General features: G+C 40.7%; 1 protein-coding gene and 1 long non-coding RNA gene across 2 annotated transcripts in view; both read right to left on the bottom strand.

Annotated features, from left to right (window-relative positions):
* LOC111842295 (V-set and transmembrane domain-containing protein 2-like protein) overlaps positions 1–18,454 on the bottom strand; it is a 38,991-nt gene extending 20,537 nt beyond the window's left edge. Inside the window, exon 1 of the mRNA XM_023808758.2 lies at positions 18,103–18,454. Within this exon, the coding sequence (XP_023664526.1) occupies positions 18,103–18,220 (118 nt within the window). The 5' untranslated portion in view covers positions 18,221–18,454. The remainder of the gene's footprint in view (positions 1–18,102) is intronic.
* Positions 1,303–6,739, bottom strand: LOC111842296 (uncharacterized). Its single transcript, XR_002837879.2, has 2 exons — positions 1,850–6,739; positions 1,303–1,680 (listed from the first exon to the last, which is right to left on the bottom strand). It is a non-coding gene; the product is annotated as an uncharacterized lncRNA (long non-coding RNA).
* Positions 18,455–19,131: the final 677 nt, after the last annotated feature.

Raw genomic sequence — 19,131 nt, forward strand, 5'->3', positions numbered from 1 at the left:
ATGAGGTAATACATATCATATACTGTAATGACTGAGAGAAGTGTTCAAGTGAAAATTTTCTCAGATTTTAGACTCTTCAAAATAGCCCCCTTTCGCTTTGATGACAATTGGCATTCTCTCAACCAGCTCCCAGATGTAGCCACTTGGAATGCTTCTTCAACGATCCTGAAGAAATTTACACATGTTCTGGCCACAAGTTGACCCAATTCATCCCAAACCAGCTGTACAGGGTATAGCTGGGGGCAGGTCATAGGTCATAGCATTCCATCTGTTTCCTTGTTCACAAGGTAATTGTATGTTGAAAAACAAATGATTTTCAGTGTCCAGACTTTTCACTGAAACTGTGAACGAATATATAAGTTGAAATACATCTGTTCTACCCTTTAATACTGCATATACATGATGACACATGCCTGAGAGGAAAAAGGGTTTATAATACTGAGTTCTGAATATAAAAATGCATCACAGAGATTCAGATAAGGCAGGTGCCTCAGGAAACATCACACACTTTTTGCCCTTGGCCAATTCGACCTCCCTGCCAAGACTCATGCATCAAAGCAGTAAACGTGCTTCCCTGACAGCATGGTAATCAGCAGTGTGATGGCAGTGACACGCTATATTAAAAAGAACAGCAGCAATCAAAAGTGTCACATCTAATAAGTGGCGGCACCATCAGAAAGTCACTGAACTGTCTCTGGCGACCTTGGCTATTACAATGCAATGTATGTCTCTAGCAAATGTTGCTCCAAGGGACGGGACCCAGGAATCAGCAGAACATAACGGCTCACCAAATTTACCTCTGGTGCTATACACCGTCAAACGGGAAAATCAGAAATTGTGTTCAACCTACGTGAAAGATGGAAGGATTTCCCAAAAAAACTTCAACAATAAATACGTCCATGCAGCCATCAGCTTATCCTGCGTAGGGTCACATGAAATGATACATTGTTTCAGCATCGTCATCACAATACACAATAATCACATTGCATGTGTCGGCACTGCTTTGTGTCTGTCCACACAACTCACAACTCCAGCAACTTATTTCACACACTCTACCAGTAGATTGTAAGTTTTATTTGGCTATCATTTGTTTTGGGTAATTTCATCTCCTCTCCTCCTGTTTTATAAGAATCACAATATTACTTGCGGGTATTTCACATATCAGAATGTGATATCATGCAGCCCTACTTGAAACCTACCCCGGACAGGCCAGAAGGGGGAAGTACAATCTCAGTGGGACTCCAGTCCATCAGAAAACACACAAATGCACATACTGCAGCAAGGCAACACAAACACAGGAGCTTAACCAAAGAAATAAAGCTTTATTGACCCCCAAAATACAAACAGTAACAAGCTCAAGATCTTAATAACTGGGCCCATGAAAGAGGTCAACAGAAATGAACAAAACTTAACATTACAAAGCAAAGTATTAACTGAAACAAACTGACCTTTCAATAAGGAGACATGAAGGAACATATATAGTGGTTTGGCCAAACCAATTAACACACAAAAGGGGTAAACCAAATAAACACTACATATAATTAAACAGAGCAAAACACAACTAAACCCCAACTCCCCCCTCTTGCCATGGCAGCACATGGTTCACTCCTGCTCCAGGGGTTGTCCTCAGCCACACCTTTATAGCGACTAAGAAAAGACCATCCCCCACAACCGAAGTAACTGCAAAACCAAGAGATTAATTAGGCAAACACTGCACATAACCCTAAGATATCAATACATGTCCACTACACACAAGCACATCAACTAAGAACTATAAATTGTGACTGTAAATGAAGCAAAAAGCATACAAAGTAATCAACTAAGCATGTAAGAATGTTTAAGGTCTTACTGTGTGGCTGTAGCCATCACAACCCCTGATGCTACAGATGTGACACAACAGTAACCCACGCTGAGCAAACATGCCTCCCTGTGTTAAACAACATTAAAACAAGACGCCATTACATAGATACTTATGTTGAGGTAAATAAACCAGCAATAAAAAAAAATATGCCACCAATTCATGTGACATAATTTTCAGTATTATTGGACCAGTACTGAATATAGCAAAACAAACCTGGTTCTATAAATAGATTATTATTTACTAATTTCCTCCACATACACCTAGTTGCTAGACAGAACAAAAGCACTCTGCATATTCTAAATCAATAATAAACGATAGTTTAAGAAATAACACTGACTGAGACTTCATCACTGTGGAATGAGAGACAGCATCCTAAGTTTGCACAAGAGTTACATTTTGGCTGTATCCACGCCTGCGCTCATCATTGTGAAAGGATTCCAACAAAGGCCATCGGCTTCACAGTCTGGCTGAAAGACCTTGGAACCCATTTGTGGCAGGCAGCAGGAGGCATGCATGGATGAAACAACCAAAAATCTGTAAAATTGCTATAGTCATTTCAGATCTCAGACAGGCACTGGAGCCCCTGGGAAATACCCAGGAGGCCTGGAGGGTCCTGGAAGACTGATTTGAAGCAGAAAAACAAAAGAGAGAGATTATTCAGGATGTTACAACCTAGACAGAGGCATAAAGCAGGGTCTTGAAATGGCATCTGCTACCATGTGTCACTTTGCAAAAGAGTTTTAAGCCTTGATACCAGACCACACAGCACTGCCCACTCATGGCTGTCCAGCCCGAGAAATATGCCAGCAGGCTTGCAAGAAATTCCAGGTGTTAAAAAAAATACCACATTAAAAATAAAGGTGGTGGAGTTGGTGGGGGAGGCAAAGCAAAATTAATCTGAGGAAGCATGGACTGATAAAATGACCCCTACTGATGGACACCCCTAATTACTTCTCTGAATTCCTGCTGCCTCTGATTTCCAGGGGTGGGGGGGGAGTTTTATAAGTGATACCATGGCAACGCATATTCAGTATCACTCGAAGCCCATGTGGCGCCTCTAGGGCAGCTTCACTGCTGCCACCCCCCCTCCAAGACAAGAAATCGGCTTCCTGAGTCGGTGCCCAGTCAGAAGATGGCACCTAATGAGTTGACCAACACTGCCCATCTCGACAGAGCACTCTCACCCTAGTGTATGTGACTGGGATGAAGCAGGGGGTGCTGAGGATTGTTGCTGGTTTGTATGGTCTCCCTGCACTGGCCGGGCTGCCTGCTTCTGAGCAGGTGGCTTTAAACATGTCCGCCTATTTTTATCCTTGCCACTGCCTTCCTCTCACACATCCTCTCTGTGTTCATCAGAATCGACTCCACACTGGGCATCCCACCAGTTCTAGCTGTTCCGTGTGTCTATATCCAGAAACCTGGACAGCTAAAATGCGCTGTCAGAACTTCTTTTTTTCTCAGTGTGTCACCCTGGTGCTTCATTGCCTTAAAAATAACTAATAATAACTATAACTAATCCATGCTAATAAGGATAATAATAGTTTTAACAGCTGCCTCAGAAAGGGAATCATTTTGAATGAACATTTAAATGTCATTTCCTCCATTTTTGCACGTTTCTTTCTCAGTGATGAATCTACGCAGGCTCATCATGATAAATCAGAATATAAGACGCATCCAACAAGTCACTGGCTGCCGCAGCACTAGCGTGTGCTAGCGTACCTCGCCATAATTGAGTCATATGCTGTCAGAAAAGAGGTCAACGAACCGCATGTGCTTTGCTGCATTTTAATCAGGCCCTTACAACACAGAGTGGTGTGATTACACTTATTCAGGCCAAACCATCATTTCCAGCTAAGCTAAAGCCTTTCTTCTCGATCAAAAGTGTCTGATCACAGCAGAAAGTAATGATACAAAAACACCACTGGGGAAGGAGAAAACAGCTTAGATGAAGTTTCTGGCAATCCATGTTCAACAACCAACAGACTCTCAACAATTAGACCCCCTCTGAAATGCTTTCTTCTCCCCTACAGTAAACCATCACAGGATTTTTACTCATATTCCCACACATCGTCCACTGATGAGCTGATAATATTTGTTCACAAGGGCCAAAGGTCACTGATGTCATTCTTATTCATTTTTAAAGGAGATTTTGTTTTTAAATGGAATCAAGAGAGGCATATTCATTTCAAAAGATCGGTAGTCCTTGACCTTTATTATTTCTATCCATCCATCCGTCTATCCATCTGCCACTTATCTGGGGCTCATTCTCAGGGACAGAACGCTAAGCAGGGATGCCCAGACCTCCCTCTCCCCAGCCACCTCCTCCAGCTCCTCCGGGGGAATACCATGGCGTTCCCTGGCCAGCAGAGAGATATAATCTCTCTAGAGTGTCCTGGGTCTGCCCTGGGGTCTCCTCCAAGTTGGATACGGTTCTCTGTTTTTCTTTTGGATAAAATGTACCTGCTGTCATAATGCCTTAAGCATCGAAGACATTGGGAGGATATTCACTGAGGAGTCAGTGCTTAGTCATGATTTCAGACTATTGGCAACATGGAAGACCAAAGGACAGTGAGGACAGACAATTTCTCAACAGCCAGTGATAAAGGAAGCTGCCCCCCCCCCCAACACACACACACACAGACACTAATTGACTTTGGGTAATGTCAATCACAGAATGCAGGACACAGTTTTCACAAACATTTGAGGTGAGTTTTTAAATGGCTTGAATATGCATAAATCCAAACGTTTTCAAGTGTCTAGACTTGGTGGATCCATAAATATAAATATAGGTAGATATAGGCTTAGTGCCTTGCAAAAGTATGGAACCCCCTTAAGTAATCAGATTCGTCTGAATTACAAAAGACACATACATATTCTTCCTGTATTTATTTATTGCTTGCTTTTCAAAATGTCTGTGCTATTCCACTGGTAGTTATATCTCAGTAATATTTTCATTATTCTGATAATGTCAGAATTTGAACTTTTCAATTAAATGATTGCTTTGAAGAAAACCTAAATGTGCTGTAAGCTTTGCACAATCACAGTGACTCTTGTCATTTCTATTCTGTGGAAAAGAGAAAGATAAATATGACGTGACATGGAGTGCCTCACATATGAAGGAGTTCAATAGGCTACTTAGTAGCTGATACAGAAACTATAGAATGGTGATTATTGGGATTTACACACAATAACAGAACAGTACAGTGTATTTGAAATTTGTAATAAAATGAAGAGGTCATAACCGTCCGATTTGCATTTAGTGAAAAATTAGAAGAAACAAGAAGAATATATTTTCCTTTTCTGCATAAACACAACAATATACATAAAATCATAACTACTGGGGGTGGTGTGTGGTTCAGCAGTTAAGGATACTATCCCTCTGACTGGAAGGTTGCCAGTTTGAATCCCGTGGGTAACAGAGTAATGTCACCACTGGGCCCCTGAGCGAGGCCCTTAACCCCCAATTGTTGCTTTGGATAAAAAGAATTTGCTAAGTAAATATAGCAATAACTATTCATATTATGTCTCTCTATTGCGTGCACCAGTGACAGTCTTAGATTTTCCTCTTTTGATCCCACCACCCCCATTTTACTGTTGCCCCTTCCTGCCCCTCCCCTGAAAATAATCTAGAGCTTCCACTGAAATAATTAGCTCAATTTTACTTCACTGTGCCCCATGGGCAACAAAAAATGCCACTAAGGGTGTACCTTCTATTTTTTAAGATCTTCTAATCAATACTGCCACCAAACTTCCACTTCAGGAAGCTGGGAGGCGGGGGGTGTAGTAAACACATCTCGGCAAATATCACCTCTCCCCATTTACTGTTTTTTGGCATCCGTAATCTTTATTTATCTGTATATCAATAAGACAGTCGGACTGCCTTTTGTTATTATACAGACATTATAAGACAAACTCAATTCACAACATGTAATTAATCAGCATCCAATGGCGATTAATTGCGACTGCAATTTTTTGCTATACCACTCTTGCGTGAAGAGCTATATAAAAAGAAGGCTGTATTCTTCAGATGGCAGCAATCATTGGATAGTTGTTTACCATGTCATACAAACAACTCAAAAGCCAATTGTCAATCACCACCAGGGTTTTGTGAATGGGGGGCTTGCAAGAGTGTCCATGTCTGAAAAGTGCCTAATAAGAAAAAGCTCATATTGGCAAAGGGATCTCATGTGATCTTGTACTGATCACACTCAGGATGGGAACAAGTCATTACTTGGCAAGTCTGAGTCAAGTCTCAAGTCATTTGCCCTCAAGTCCAAATCGAGTCCAAGTCTTTCCATCATTTTTGCTGTTAAGCCACAAGTCTTCAAATTTGGACCATTTCGAGGTGTGAGTCATGTAACTTGAAACCCTACCTGTCAGTTTTTTACCTTTATTGATTTAAGCTTACGGCAGCAAAAACCAGTCACAGTTTGTCATAGGATACATTCCTTATAGGCAGAGATAGGTTGAAATGAGAATGTCCACTCACGGTTGTCCTCATACAGATTTTATGTCCGTGTATATGAATAGAGTGATGCATCTTTCCATTAAATTCTCTCTGGAGACTTTGCATTCAGCCAACCAAAAATGCAGGCAGCAGAGAATTAATATACATAGAAATGATAAAATTAAAGTTATGGTATCTAGAGGGGAACTATAATCTCAAGTCTTCTCAAATCACAGGGTCCAAGACAGGTCCAAGTCTGGAGTATATGCCATCAAGTCCAAGTCTTTCTATCAGTTTTGCTGAGTCGAGTCACAAGTGTTCTAATTCGTGACTTGAGTCTGTGTCGAGTCACGAATCAATGACTCAAGTCCCTCCTTCTTGATCACAGTCTATAGACCAGGGGTCTCCAACTCCGGTCCTGGAGAGCTACTATCCAGTAGGTTTTCTATCCTACCTGGCTTCTGATGAGTCACACCTGCTCCTTGTATTTACCTGAGAACAGGTGTGGCTTATCAGAAGTCGGGTAGGATAGAAAACCTACTGGACGGTAGCTCTCCAGGACCAGAGTTGGAGACCCCTGCTATAGACTCTTAGCAACACCAATACATCAGTTACATTGACTCTACAGTACCCTATATTGACTTCTTCATTTAGCTTCCAGTTTTCACCTGATTGGAATGTGACAGCAGACATTACAAAACTTGCTCATCCATTCTATTCCCCTTTCTCTGTAATTCTGCATTAAAGATTGAAAAAAACGTGTTGAACCGAGCAGCTTTAAATGTGTTTTCTTTTATTTTTTTTTATTTTATATTTTATAAAATATATTTTATATTTTATACTTTAAGACACATTTCAGCAGATCTTCGGCTTAGATGTGTCCTGCCAGAGGAGAGATTAGGCAAGTGGACTCCTTAAGTTAATGTGCTCCAAATCTCAGGACCCCAGTGGAATGTGCTATGGATTGGCTATCATCTCTGGCCAAAATGGGTCGGCGTGCATCACCCATAATTACCCATGGCTCACAGGATAGCTGCTACACTTCACTACAAAGACCTGCTGACACATCTCATCCACAGCATGAAAAACTATGGTTGTTAAGAGAGCATCTTGTGAACATATTAAAGTAACAACATTTATGAATCAACATTAGGCATAGTGTGATTTGATCAATAACACAATTAATGCAAGTGACATAGTATAAGAGAAAAAAACTATTTAAATAAACACAGTGAGAGAATGTTATGGAAGAAATCTAATACAATCCAAGAATCACCTTTTCAAATAAATGTTTACAGACCACAATGCATGCCAAATTCATGAAAAAAATGTTACTATCTTGAACTAGATGTTATTGCTAAAATAAAATCTTGCGAGGAGTGTAATAAAAACCAAGATTTTGCAGTCACTGTAAAGTTCATTTAAAAAGGTAAGTCGTCAACTGATTTGAAAAAATACAAGCAAGGTGTCATTGTTTAACCTCTGTGTTTGTGTCTACTTCTATTTATTTATTTATTTTTAATTTACTGCCTTTTACTACTGTGATGTTTAACTGTCATATATGGTGACGGTCAGGCTCAGTGACTGAAGCATCTAGCCTAGAAGCTTCCAGTACGGCCCCTGCTTTGTATATAGACAGGGTGTCCTTTAAGAGAGCCTGGATTCCTCCCTCAGCATGTAAGCACAGTCATATTCGCTGAGGATTCATTCCAAGATCTACCGCGGATAATAGTGAACAATCCACTCATCCCATATATAACATGATTTTTGTGTACATACGTATGGTAAAGGTTAATTGATCAATTATGTACAATAAGACATTACCAACATCATATACAGTAATAATATAGTACATTGTACATAATTTTACAGTACTGTACAGTAATATATTGTCTTTCTCGAATGAAAGGGATTTTGACATGTTAGCCTAATTCTCATGAGGCAATAGAGCAATTAAAAATATATATATCAAGGGATGATGGAGCAATGAAAATCATGCTTTTGTAGATTTTATAACACATACACTGTGATAATGTGGCAAGAAATACAATCAGCAACAATGCTAGAGGCTAGAGGCAGTTCTGCAGGGAAGCGCGGGTATGGGGACAAGAGAAGAATCAAGTACTGAGCGTAATTGGGCCGATGGGTTTCACCGTATTACGGTCTGTACTTGCTTGGTGCCCAATTTGAAAGTTATGAACCGTTTATTTCTGGAATTACCAAATTTTATTTTCAGACCACGGTAAGCCGCGGATCACTGCAACAGCGGATACGGTGTTCCCACTGTACTCCAAGATATGGTTCTGATCATCGTAATCTTAATAAAAAATGCTGTACACAGATACAAGAATATTAACAAAAGCAGGCCCTCAAGCATTTGATGTAAGTAAATCAGGCATCCAACCCCGGATATTGAGTAACTGAGAGCCTCACCATCCATCGCAAATCCACCTGCATCATCAGCACCGCTGCCAAGGTTGCCAGGCCCAATCCACCCACTATCTCAGCATGGTCTCATGTCTCAGCTGTTGCCAGATGTTGACAAGCCACAGATGGCCATGCTGGCCACCTAAGCAACTCCCCTATACACTTTTTACTGTTCCTGATGGTTGCCCCACCACTGGCAACCCACACGGCAAATTTCTCATCTCAAAAAATAGCTCCAGTGGCCTGCTCGGAGGGCTGCAGAAACTCATAATGTAAAAGATATGCATCATGTAATAAAAACTCATTATGAAGTGGCAACGGGACATGGTAGGTCCCATCCTACATGGGGGTGCTTTGTCATTTCAAGAAACCAGAACCTGTTAATACACGAGCCTTGAAGACACACTTAAAAACAGGGAATACTATTTAAATATTTTACTCCCTCCTGTTTATTAAAATTCCTAAATTCTGTTTCTTGTTTTCATTTTCTTGTTATTGTATTTTTGCTTTCATCATTTCCTCGGGCAGAAAGGGCACATACTAGAATGAGTGCTAAGTGGAAAATCATCATTTTAATTAACTTCTTCTCATCCCTATAGGGATTATCTGCTAATTGATTATATTCACACAGGAAAGTCAATTTATATTATCACTTCAGCTTATGTACACCATATCTACCAGGTTTTAGTTGGCAACAACCACAAATACCTACTGCATCATCACCAATAACAAATGCAGGACGTGATGTCCCAATCAGTTTCTCATTCCTATTCTTGGCATGGACAATCTGGGAGCTTTTACACTGAACAAACAAAAAAAAAAAAAACGCAATAGATTTTTAAAACATACATGGATTTGCAGTATCAGAAAAATCCTTTCACTCAGCCTACATTTACCATGTGCTAGCTGGCAATTTATTGTACATGAGAAATAACCAATAACAATAACCCAATGTTGTTAACACACAACTCCCATAAATGAAACAGCACTCAGCTGCTTGCCTCAGGTATTTCAATCATTATCTCTGCAGTTGGTTAATGTATCCGCTTCATTCAAAGCTTTCCAGAAAGTTGTAACCTTCATCATGTCTGCATCATAAACTGTTTCATCGGTTCATTATTAGTCTTCATCCTATACCAAATGAAGCACTTAAAGCAGTTCTTTACTGTATCCAAAATCACAAAGCAGGAATTTCAGGTGTCCTCTGATTATTTAATCTGTGGGCGCTCCCTGTGGTTCTATGTGACTCATGCTAGTTGTGGTTCTATGTGACACATGATGAGGAAAAAGAGTCAGTAAGATTTTTACTGTCTAAATAAAAAAAACATCTTCGTGACAGTTCAAAATCATAAGTAAAGCATATGAACAACATCTACTATCAAACTATGTATGGCTCAGTATCATTTTAAGGATACTAAGTATCATTTTAAAAAGCTCCTAAACATTAATTTTATTATTCTGATTCAATCTCCTGATAAAACAATACTCCAATCCAGGTAAGCTTAATGCCCCTAAGGTTGCATTACCATTTTTAATTATTGAATTATAACCATTCCGCAGATGGAATGGGGGCTCAGTGATTAGCACTGGTGTCTCATACCTGCTGGTTTTGTGATGTGGAGTTTCCATGTCCTCTGTGTGTTGTACAGGTATAATGCAGTTGAAAGACTTGGGGTTAGGCTAAAGTTGCTCATTATGTGTGTGTGTGCCTTGCAGTGGACTGGCACCCCATCTAGGGTGGTGGCCTACCCCAGACTTCTACACTGTGCTGTCTGAGAAAGGCTCAACCCCCCATGACTCTGACCAGGATAAGTGGTAGGAAGAGGGATGAATAATTATTCAATACATACTATATGGGCAAAAGTATTGGGACACCTGGCCATTATATCTACAGGAACTTTTATGACATCCTATTCTAAATCCATAGGCATCAATACAGAGTTGGTCCTCCCTTTGCAGCTATAACAGGTGACATTCTTCTGGGAAAGCTTTCCATAAGATTTTGGAGCATGTCTGTGTGAATTTTTGCCCATTTATCCAGAAGAGCATTTGTGAGGTCAGCAACTAATGTTAGACGTGAAGACCTGGTTCGCAATCTGAGGTCAGGGCTCTGTGCAGGCCAGTCAAGTTCTTCCACACCAAACTCACCCAACCATATCTTTATGGACCTTGCTTTGTGCACTGGGGCACAAAAGGGCCTTCCCCAAACTGTTCCCGCAACACTGGAAGCCTAAAATTGCCCAAAATGTCTTGGTATGCTGAAGCATTAAGATTTACCTTCACTGGACCTAAGGGGCCTAGACCAACCCCTGAAAAACAACCCCATAACATTATCCCTCCTCCACCACGCTTTACAGTTGGCACAATGCAGTCAGGCAGGTAACGTTCTCCTGGCATCCACCAAAGCCAGACACACCCATCAGACTGAAGCATGATTTGTCACTCCACAGAACACGTTTCCACTGCGCCAGAGTCTAGTGGCAGTGTGCATTACACCACTCCATCTGACACTAAACATTGGATTTAGTGATGTAAGGCTTACTTGCAGCTGCTCGACCAACTAAGCCCATTCCATGAAGCTCCCAGCACACAGTTTTATGCTGGGGTTAATGCCAGAGGAAGTTTGGAACTCTACAGTTATTGAGTCAACAGAGCGTTGGTGATTTTGACACACTATGCACCTCAACATTCGGCAACCCCGCTCTGTTATTTTAAGTGGTCTGTCAATTCATGGCTGAGTTTCTGTTGTACCTAAATACTTCCACTTTGCAATCTCAAAGCATTGCCAATGATCAGATACATTAAAGATACATATGTAGCAACTATTGTGATACGATACGATGCATCGCTGAACATGCCTCCAACTTGCGAGAGACTTGCAGAGAATCCTCTTGTGCCTCTAGTGGTCTGGAAGCAAAATGAAATAACACCAGTTGTGAGCTAAATAGAAAACACAAAATTAATAAAGCAAAATGATTTAACTCACTATTTTGCATCAATAAATCAGATTTTACCGATGCAAAGATGTTAGAAACAAAGTATCCTAAGTTCATCCCAAATTGTATCCAGTGCACACTTTTTTTAATCGGGGCAGTTGTATCGTGAACTTCTACATCAGGGCACCGATGCGAATTGGTGAAATGAGTATTACTCTGCGATAATACCACTTACAGTTGAGTATGGAACATCTAGCAGGGAAGAAATTTCACAAACCTAATGCAATGGTGGCATCCTATGACAGTGCCACACTTGAATTCACTGAGCTCTTCAGAACGACCCATTTTTTCGCAAATGTTTGTAAGCCTGACTGCATGGCTAGGTGCTTGATATTATGCACCTGTGGCAATGGGTCTGAATGAATGAGTTTCACAGGTAAAGAACTCAGCACAGAAGCTGTGTATGTCACGAGACAGTAATAGCCAATAGAAGATCTTCCTGGCATGTTACTGCATACGTTTGGCAGGTAAATGTCCACTAAACTCATTACCAGGCTGGGCTTTCAATGCTATACAGTGTTTCCCCTAGGTTTACAGCTTGGGCTGGGGGGGTAACTATCCACAAAGTGTGCAGCTTTTGCTACTGCAATGTATCTTTCTGGGCTTCTGGAAGAACATTTCTAGAGCCTCTTGATATGGGAAGTCAAAAACGTCTGGCCCATTTATTGGGATCCGCATGCAGGCTGCTATAGATGGTCCCCTTGCAGCCTATTGCGGATGTTTGTCTTGACCTGCAAATACATTAACTGTTAGGTTTAAAAGTGATGCTTGATAGCTTAAAATAGTGACAGTTTAAAGCAGAAAATCCCATTGTGAAATGTATTTATTACCGTGTTCATGGTTGAGAAGCCCCTCTCACAGTTTACACTGCAGACCGGGTGGTTGACACGACATATTTTCCGACGCGCGCTCTCTGTCCGCTGGTGGGTGTGCGCTCACCTGTGTATGTGCGCACGTGTCTGTGCGCGCACATTGGGGTGGAACAGAGAGCAGAAGAGAATTGTATACGCACGACCGTGTCAAAAATGACAAGCTGTTGTGTGAATAAGATACATAACATAAGGCTATTTAGTTTGTTTAACAAAAGGACAATGTATACACCTGTTCTTTAAGAAAGGTAACCTTAAATGACTTCTGTTGTGATCTGGCGCAATATAGAAAATAAAATTAACTTGACCTTCAAGGGGAGGCGGGAGGTGCCGTTGGGGGGGGGCGTTGTGGTGTCCCCCTAATATAATGGTAGGGGAAACACTGCTATAGGTATAACATCCTCAGGGAGAACAACTTGGTTGTGTGAGATGAGTGCTTAAAAGTTCTGCAGAGTATTCCAATTTGAATATTCAGCCTGAGGAATACATGCTGGTGTATTCTCACTGGTGCTGATGAATTTTTTTCCTAGGGGTGGCCTGTATTTACTGTCCTTTATCCAATCGTGACCATGCAGAGGGCACTGTTGCATTTGCTGTGATGCAGTGAGTACATGACTTGCATAAGCTATAACTCACTCATTCTGCTCTTGAATTTGGTGAAGTGTAGACCACATGTGTTACCAAATTGTGCATAGGTGTGCATGTGTGAATGAATGTTGTGTTGTAGGGCTGCAAAATTTTAGGAATTTTCAAAGTTGGAAACATTCCATGGAAATTAATAGTAATATATGGGAATTAATGGGAATACAGTGGTACCTTGGAACATTAACTTGATTCATTCCATAAGACTAGACGAATTACATTTTGGTCGAAGGTCTAAGGTGAAATTACCCATAAGCAATAATATAAATGAATTTGATCCGTTCCAGGCACCCAAATGATTGCCTATTTAAACCTATCAACCTACCTAACTAATGATACAAAGCATTAAAAATCTATATAAATCTACTATACATGAAAAAGCACATGTACAAAAGCAGTAAACATGAAATAAATGACAATTTATGAGCACTTTACCTGTATCGAGGTGAGCTGATGGCATAATGGAAGAGGCAGGTGGAGAGGAGGAGGAATGGAGGCATTTAAGTTTGGCAGGGGATACGTGTCTCGATCAGAGCATGTGAGCAGAGCGGCGTGATGACAATTTCCGCTCATCACTCATGGAGCAGTATGCTCCCCCCGCTTCCCTGCTCAGAGCAGCTCCAGTCAATTTTAACCCCGCTCCAATGAAATCACTTACTGCTCACTCTACAAAAGAAACAATCTGAATTGTATTTTAATTTTAGTTTAAACTGTAGCCTTGCTAACGGAGCAGCCAAATCCATATTCAAGCAGAAATGATTTCAAGATGTGAGCTGGTGATGCTCAAGTTTATTTTTCCAAACATGATGCTCCACGCTTGTTCCCGCTCTGGCCGAAAACCTTCCTCTCCCACTCCACTCACATGCTTTGGTCTTGATCCGTACAAGTTTTAGTAGGTCTGCTTTGTTTTGTCGTGTTCCAAGATTTCGGTTGAGTTGTGGCTAGATTTTTTTCTACCAAATTGGTAGAGTTTAATGTGTTTTGACCAATACAAGTTTAATCAAGAACAATTGACTTCCAAGATTTTGGTCAAGGTACAAGTAACAGACTCCATTGATGTCCGAGTTGGTCGAGTTAAGAAAAAAAACATCTTGATGGCACTAATAGTGATATCACTGTGTAACCAAGTGCTTGTGAGTATGTATGCGTAGAAACACCCCAAAATAATAATCTGCATCAAAATGCACTGCTTATAAGCCATATTCTATATTGTATTATTTATACAGTTGCATTTCTTTGCTGTACCTAACAGCTTTTGCGGAGTTCCACAGAATTCAATATTTCCAAAGTTCCCCAGCTTAACTTCCCATGGAAAGTTTCTGTAAATTTTCCACCACTTTGCAACCTTACTTCCCATGGAAAGTCTCTGAAAAGTTTGCAGAAATATACCGGAAATTTTCCAGCTCTTTGCAACCCTGCTTTCCATGGAAAGTGTCTGGAAATTTTCCATCCCTTTGCAACTGTAGTGTGAGTGTGACCTGCAATGAGTTGGCACCCCATTCTAGGTAGTTTCCTGCCTTGATCCCATAGCCTCTGGGACAGGCCCCAGACCCCTTGTGACCCTAAATGGGACTAGCAAGAACAGAAAATGGACTGATGAATGGATAGCCCTTATGCAATTTTGTGAGGGCTCCAAATATAGCAAAAGAGGCTGTGAAAAGATGGGGTGTGCTACAACAGGAAGAATGGTGAAGGTAGGCTTTAATGACTGAAAGCATCCTCACATTCAGCGGTCCAGAGAAACAGGACACCCTGTTGTGTGAAGGCATGAAGGAGGCCTCACTTATGCAGTGTATCCCAGGGTAGGCTAATCACAGACCTAGGTACTACAAATTCTTTGCATTGGGTTGGTACCCTTGGCTGGAAACATCATGTCCCAAAAGGATTACCTGTCTACAAGCAAAATGGCTTTGAGCTTGAAGCCAGTGGAACATAAATGATTGAAGAACTCTTTAAGGCTTTCCAAATGATTAGAAAAAGTCTAAATACAAGCACATTATCAAGGTAAATTAAGCCATTCCAATGGAGGCCATGGAGAACCAGCTCCATCAATCTCTGAAAGGTTGGTGGAGCATTTGTTAGCCCCATTGGTAAGACTTTAAAGTAGCATAAGACAGACTCAATCATAAAAGCAATCTTTGCTTTGTCCTAGATGGATCTAGCTCAACCTTCCAATACCAGCTTGATAGATCCATGGGTCTGAACCAGCAACGGTCATTTGTAGGGTTCATCACATGCACACATGCTACACCTTTCTTGACAAGAGTCAAGGTGCATGCTACCAAGGGACCCAATATCCGATATATTGTGAGTCTTAGGCTCTATGACACAAGTGCAATTAGAGGTATGATCTGGCTCACCTACAGCCACTGGATTTTGACTAATAAAGAAACAATCACTAGAGTCACAGCAATGCAATTCAAAGGGCCGGTCTGTGAGCTGAACAGCATCAGAACTGTCCATTTTCAAAGTTTCAAGTGCTTTTCTCCTAGGTCAATAACTGTTTGATGTTTCAAAAGTCCAGGAGACTGGTCTGTGGGAGAAGTATGGTGCATCGTAGATACCATGGCAGAAACTGCCTCCTGAGTACCTTCCCATGGACAATAGGGTGGGACCCTGTTCATGGAACTTAGTTTGAAAGACAGGATCCAAACCAGGAATGAATCACCAAAAACATTCCATGGCAAAAACAGGTTCACCATAACTTGGAAAAGCTTCTAGCACCAGTCGCATGATCTCAGCAACAAAAATTTCTAATGGCTCTTTAGGCATACACAATCTTGCATTAACAGAAATTTGAAAATGCATCAAAAACGGTTTCCTCCCAAAAACATCATTGAATTTGTTATACTCAGCTCATATTTCTGTTGTACAGCTGGTGGTAAAAACAACTAATATGCCAGAGTATCCATGCTTAGACTTGTGGGAAGAATAGTGGCTACATTTTCAGGCTGAGTACCCTTACAGGGCCTTAACATCAAGTTCCAATCTAGCTTTCCACAATGAAAAACTTTCTTCATCTTTTCCATCGTCATGAAAGCTAAGGTAGTTTTACTTTGTTATGAATCACTCTCAGAGCATTAGTATGGTCAGTGGAGGTTTCTGCACCGACTGACAATGGGAAACTGGGAGGGAGGATGGTCTTATCGAATTCAAATGGGGGGGGGGGGGGGGGGGGAATCACCACCTGACACAGAGTCCAACATATTTGTTAACTTGCTAACACCATTCCATGTGGAAATAGCAACAGAAATGGTACCAGTTGTTTCAGTTAATCAGTCCAGCGGTGACAAAAATATTTTACACCAGTCAACTCACCATGTTACCTTCTTCATGAGGCACTGGGACAACTGCTATTGTAGTGAGACATTAGCTGTTTGAAACTTCAAGAAACTTGGTAAAAAATAAATGCCAGGAAAAATTTAACTTGCTACCACCCCTCTGTAACCCTAAGTTTTAGGTCTTATTATTAGGTTTTACAAGGCTTGGCCCAGTTTCCAGAGCTATGGATGAAGACGATGAGCTACGGTCATAGCTGTGGATGAAGAAGAGGAGCTACAGTCATAGTAAATAATCTTTATTTAGTTTCCAACTAAAAAGTGGCTTTGGACATTTATCTCCACTCCAGTCAAACTCACTCCCAACTCAGCCCAATCTCCCCTGTCTCTATACCTTTGCAAATGCAAACGCAAATGCTCATTGTATAGCAAAATATATAACTAAAATTAAAACAACAGCATTACAGATATGACCGCATGCATTACAATACAAAACAGCATTTAACACGAAAACAGTATATGGCAACTGATAACTTTTTAATGAAATGTATGATGCGTAGCAATAAAATAAAATGCAATCGGGGAGTTTAATTATTGATTTCCGATTTTCAATTATTTCTGTATTAGCATGCCAAACATACCATTCCGAATTAATATTCTCTGGTGTGTCGTTACGAGAACAATCTCACGATGATTAACTCGTAATAAGCAATTAATCCCAAGTTTATATACGTTCTTCATTCAGCCCTATGCCAGCTGGATTCGACTTTACATGAACGCCTGCGGCTTTTAAAGAAAGTTTGAGATCCTCATAGAACAAGCCTTTTAAACGTTATACACTGCATTGTCAAAACACCAGTGTCTACTCCGTCATCAGTGTGCCGGCTGCATCCGTTCACAGAAACTAAGAAGTGATGTCACGTCATTTCACGAGTTTTACCGTCTGGGCGACTGCAGACAACGGAGTAGCTTACTGAAAACCCAAATTATCTTAACGAGATAAAGTTTAAATAGTTTATCATGATCTACTGCATTTTGGAAGACATTCATAGCCGAAAAAAAGCAAAGACTTATACAAGTTAAAACAATGGGACACCGATACTGAAACCAACTTTGCATTATGTTTCAGGGGTTATGTCGGAAAATAAAATTAAAGTCAATAACCGTCTTTAGTACATTAAAAGTAATATATCGTTTTAAAAGTGCCACTATATCACAATTGTACAATTTATTTAAATGTGGTACTAACAAAAAGGTAACGCTTTATCGCAGTTTTTAATTGCCATATAAAACTGGAGTCAATATTATAAGGTAACGAACTTATTGGTGAGGGACATACTAAAAATAATCAGCATCTGGACTGAGCTTCATTAGGATGCTGGGCAACCGTGTTCTCTTTCCATTGCTGCTAATTTCCAGGTGAGGATGCAGCATACGCACCCCGCACCTTTGCAATACAAATAATAACGGAGCAGCCAGCCTCTGCGCCTCTCTTCGCAGTTTCTATCACTCCACCACCCTCTGCGCAACTACATATATATTTTGTTCGTGTTAATTTGGAGGGAAACAGCATCCAACCTACCGTTTCCAGAGACACGGTTCTCTATCTCGCCGCGTCCACCTTGTCTCGAGGAAGCACTAAATTGGACGTAGAGTCCCATATAATGTAAAATTCCTATTATCACCCCAAAGGATCCCATGGTTTCTGTTTAAAATTCCAGTATTCTTTGCCACTCTCTCACATGGGGCGGAGGAGGTATTTAAAAATCCAGTTGACTTCCTCGGTACTTTCCTTTTCCCCTCAGATTTACAGCAGAATCACTCCAGACGCAGGTTATACATAAGAAGCGCCTGGTTGGAGGCAGCGCGCTGCGGCCGCTTTGGGCTTCCTAACTGCGGCGGAAGGAGATCCCTTCTGAAAGAGGAAAAGGGGGAGCGCCCCGGCTGGCGAATGGGAATATCAATTAGGCGGAGGGATCTAAGCGACTGATTTATTCATTAAAGTTTTACAAGGCAGTAATTCTTAAAGCTGTAACTGTATATTTAAACAAGGATTATTAAGAACGATCATCGTTAAATGACTGGAAACATCAGATAAAGCAGGAGACAACATTAACCCTTGAAACACCTGAAATACTTGATTTACATGTGTAAATATAGCCTGTATTCATTCTCAATAGTGCCTGTTCTGCTGTTGTGATTGCCCTCCGTCGCGAATTATAACTGATAACTGATAAACTAGAAGCACATTAGTTGCTCCGTATTGTTTGTCTGTTGAAAAAAAAAATCCTTAAAATAATTTTGAAAGTACTACCAGATCATTTCAGAACACCGAATAATTTCACATTCGGATTATATTAGATTTACTAACATAGAACATACTTAAGTGACCAACTGTGTATTCAACTTTACACTCCAGTAACGATCCTGTATATTTGAAATAGGTGAAGAAAAAAATGCAATTAATCAAAATAACTGTTAATAATAGGCAGTCTTAAGAACAATGTCTTGATAGCCTCCGTATTCTGGTATTCTGAAAGTGTTCAGTGGTTGACCTGAGAAATATTTTCAAAGCACCGAAAAATTAACAGATTATACATCGCTTGTCAAC

Source organism: Paramormyrops kingsleyae, chromosome 6 (genome assembly GCF_048594095.1).
Source record: "Paramormyrops kingsleyae isolate MSU_618 chromosome 6, PKINGS_0.4, whole genome shotgun sequence".
NCBI classification, from domain to species: domain Eukaryota; kingdom Metazoa; phylum Chordata; class Actinopteri; order Osteoglossiformes; family Mormyridae; genus Paramormyrops; species Paramormyrops kingsleyae.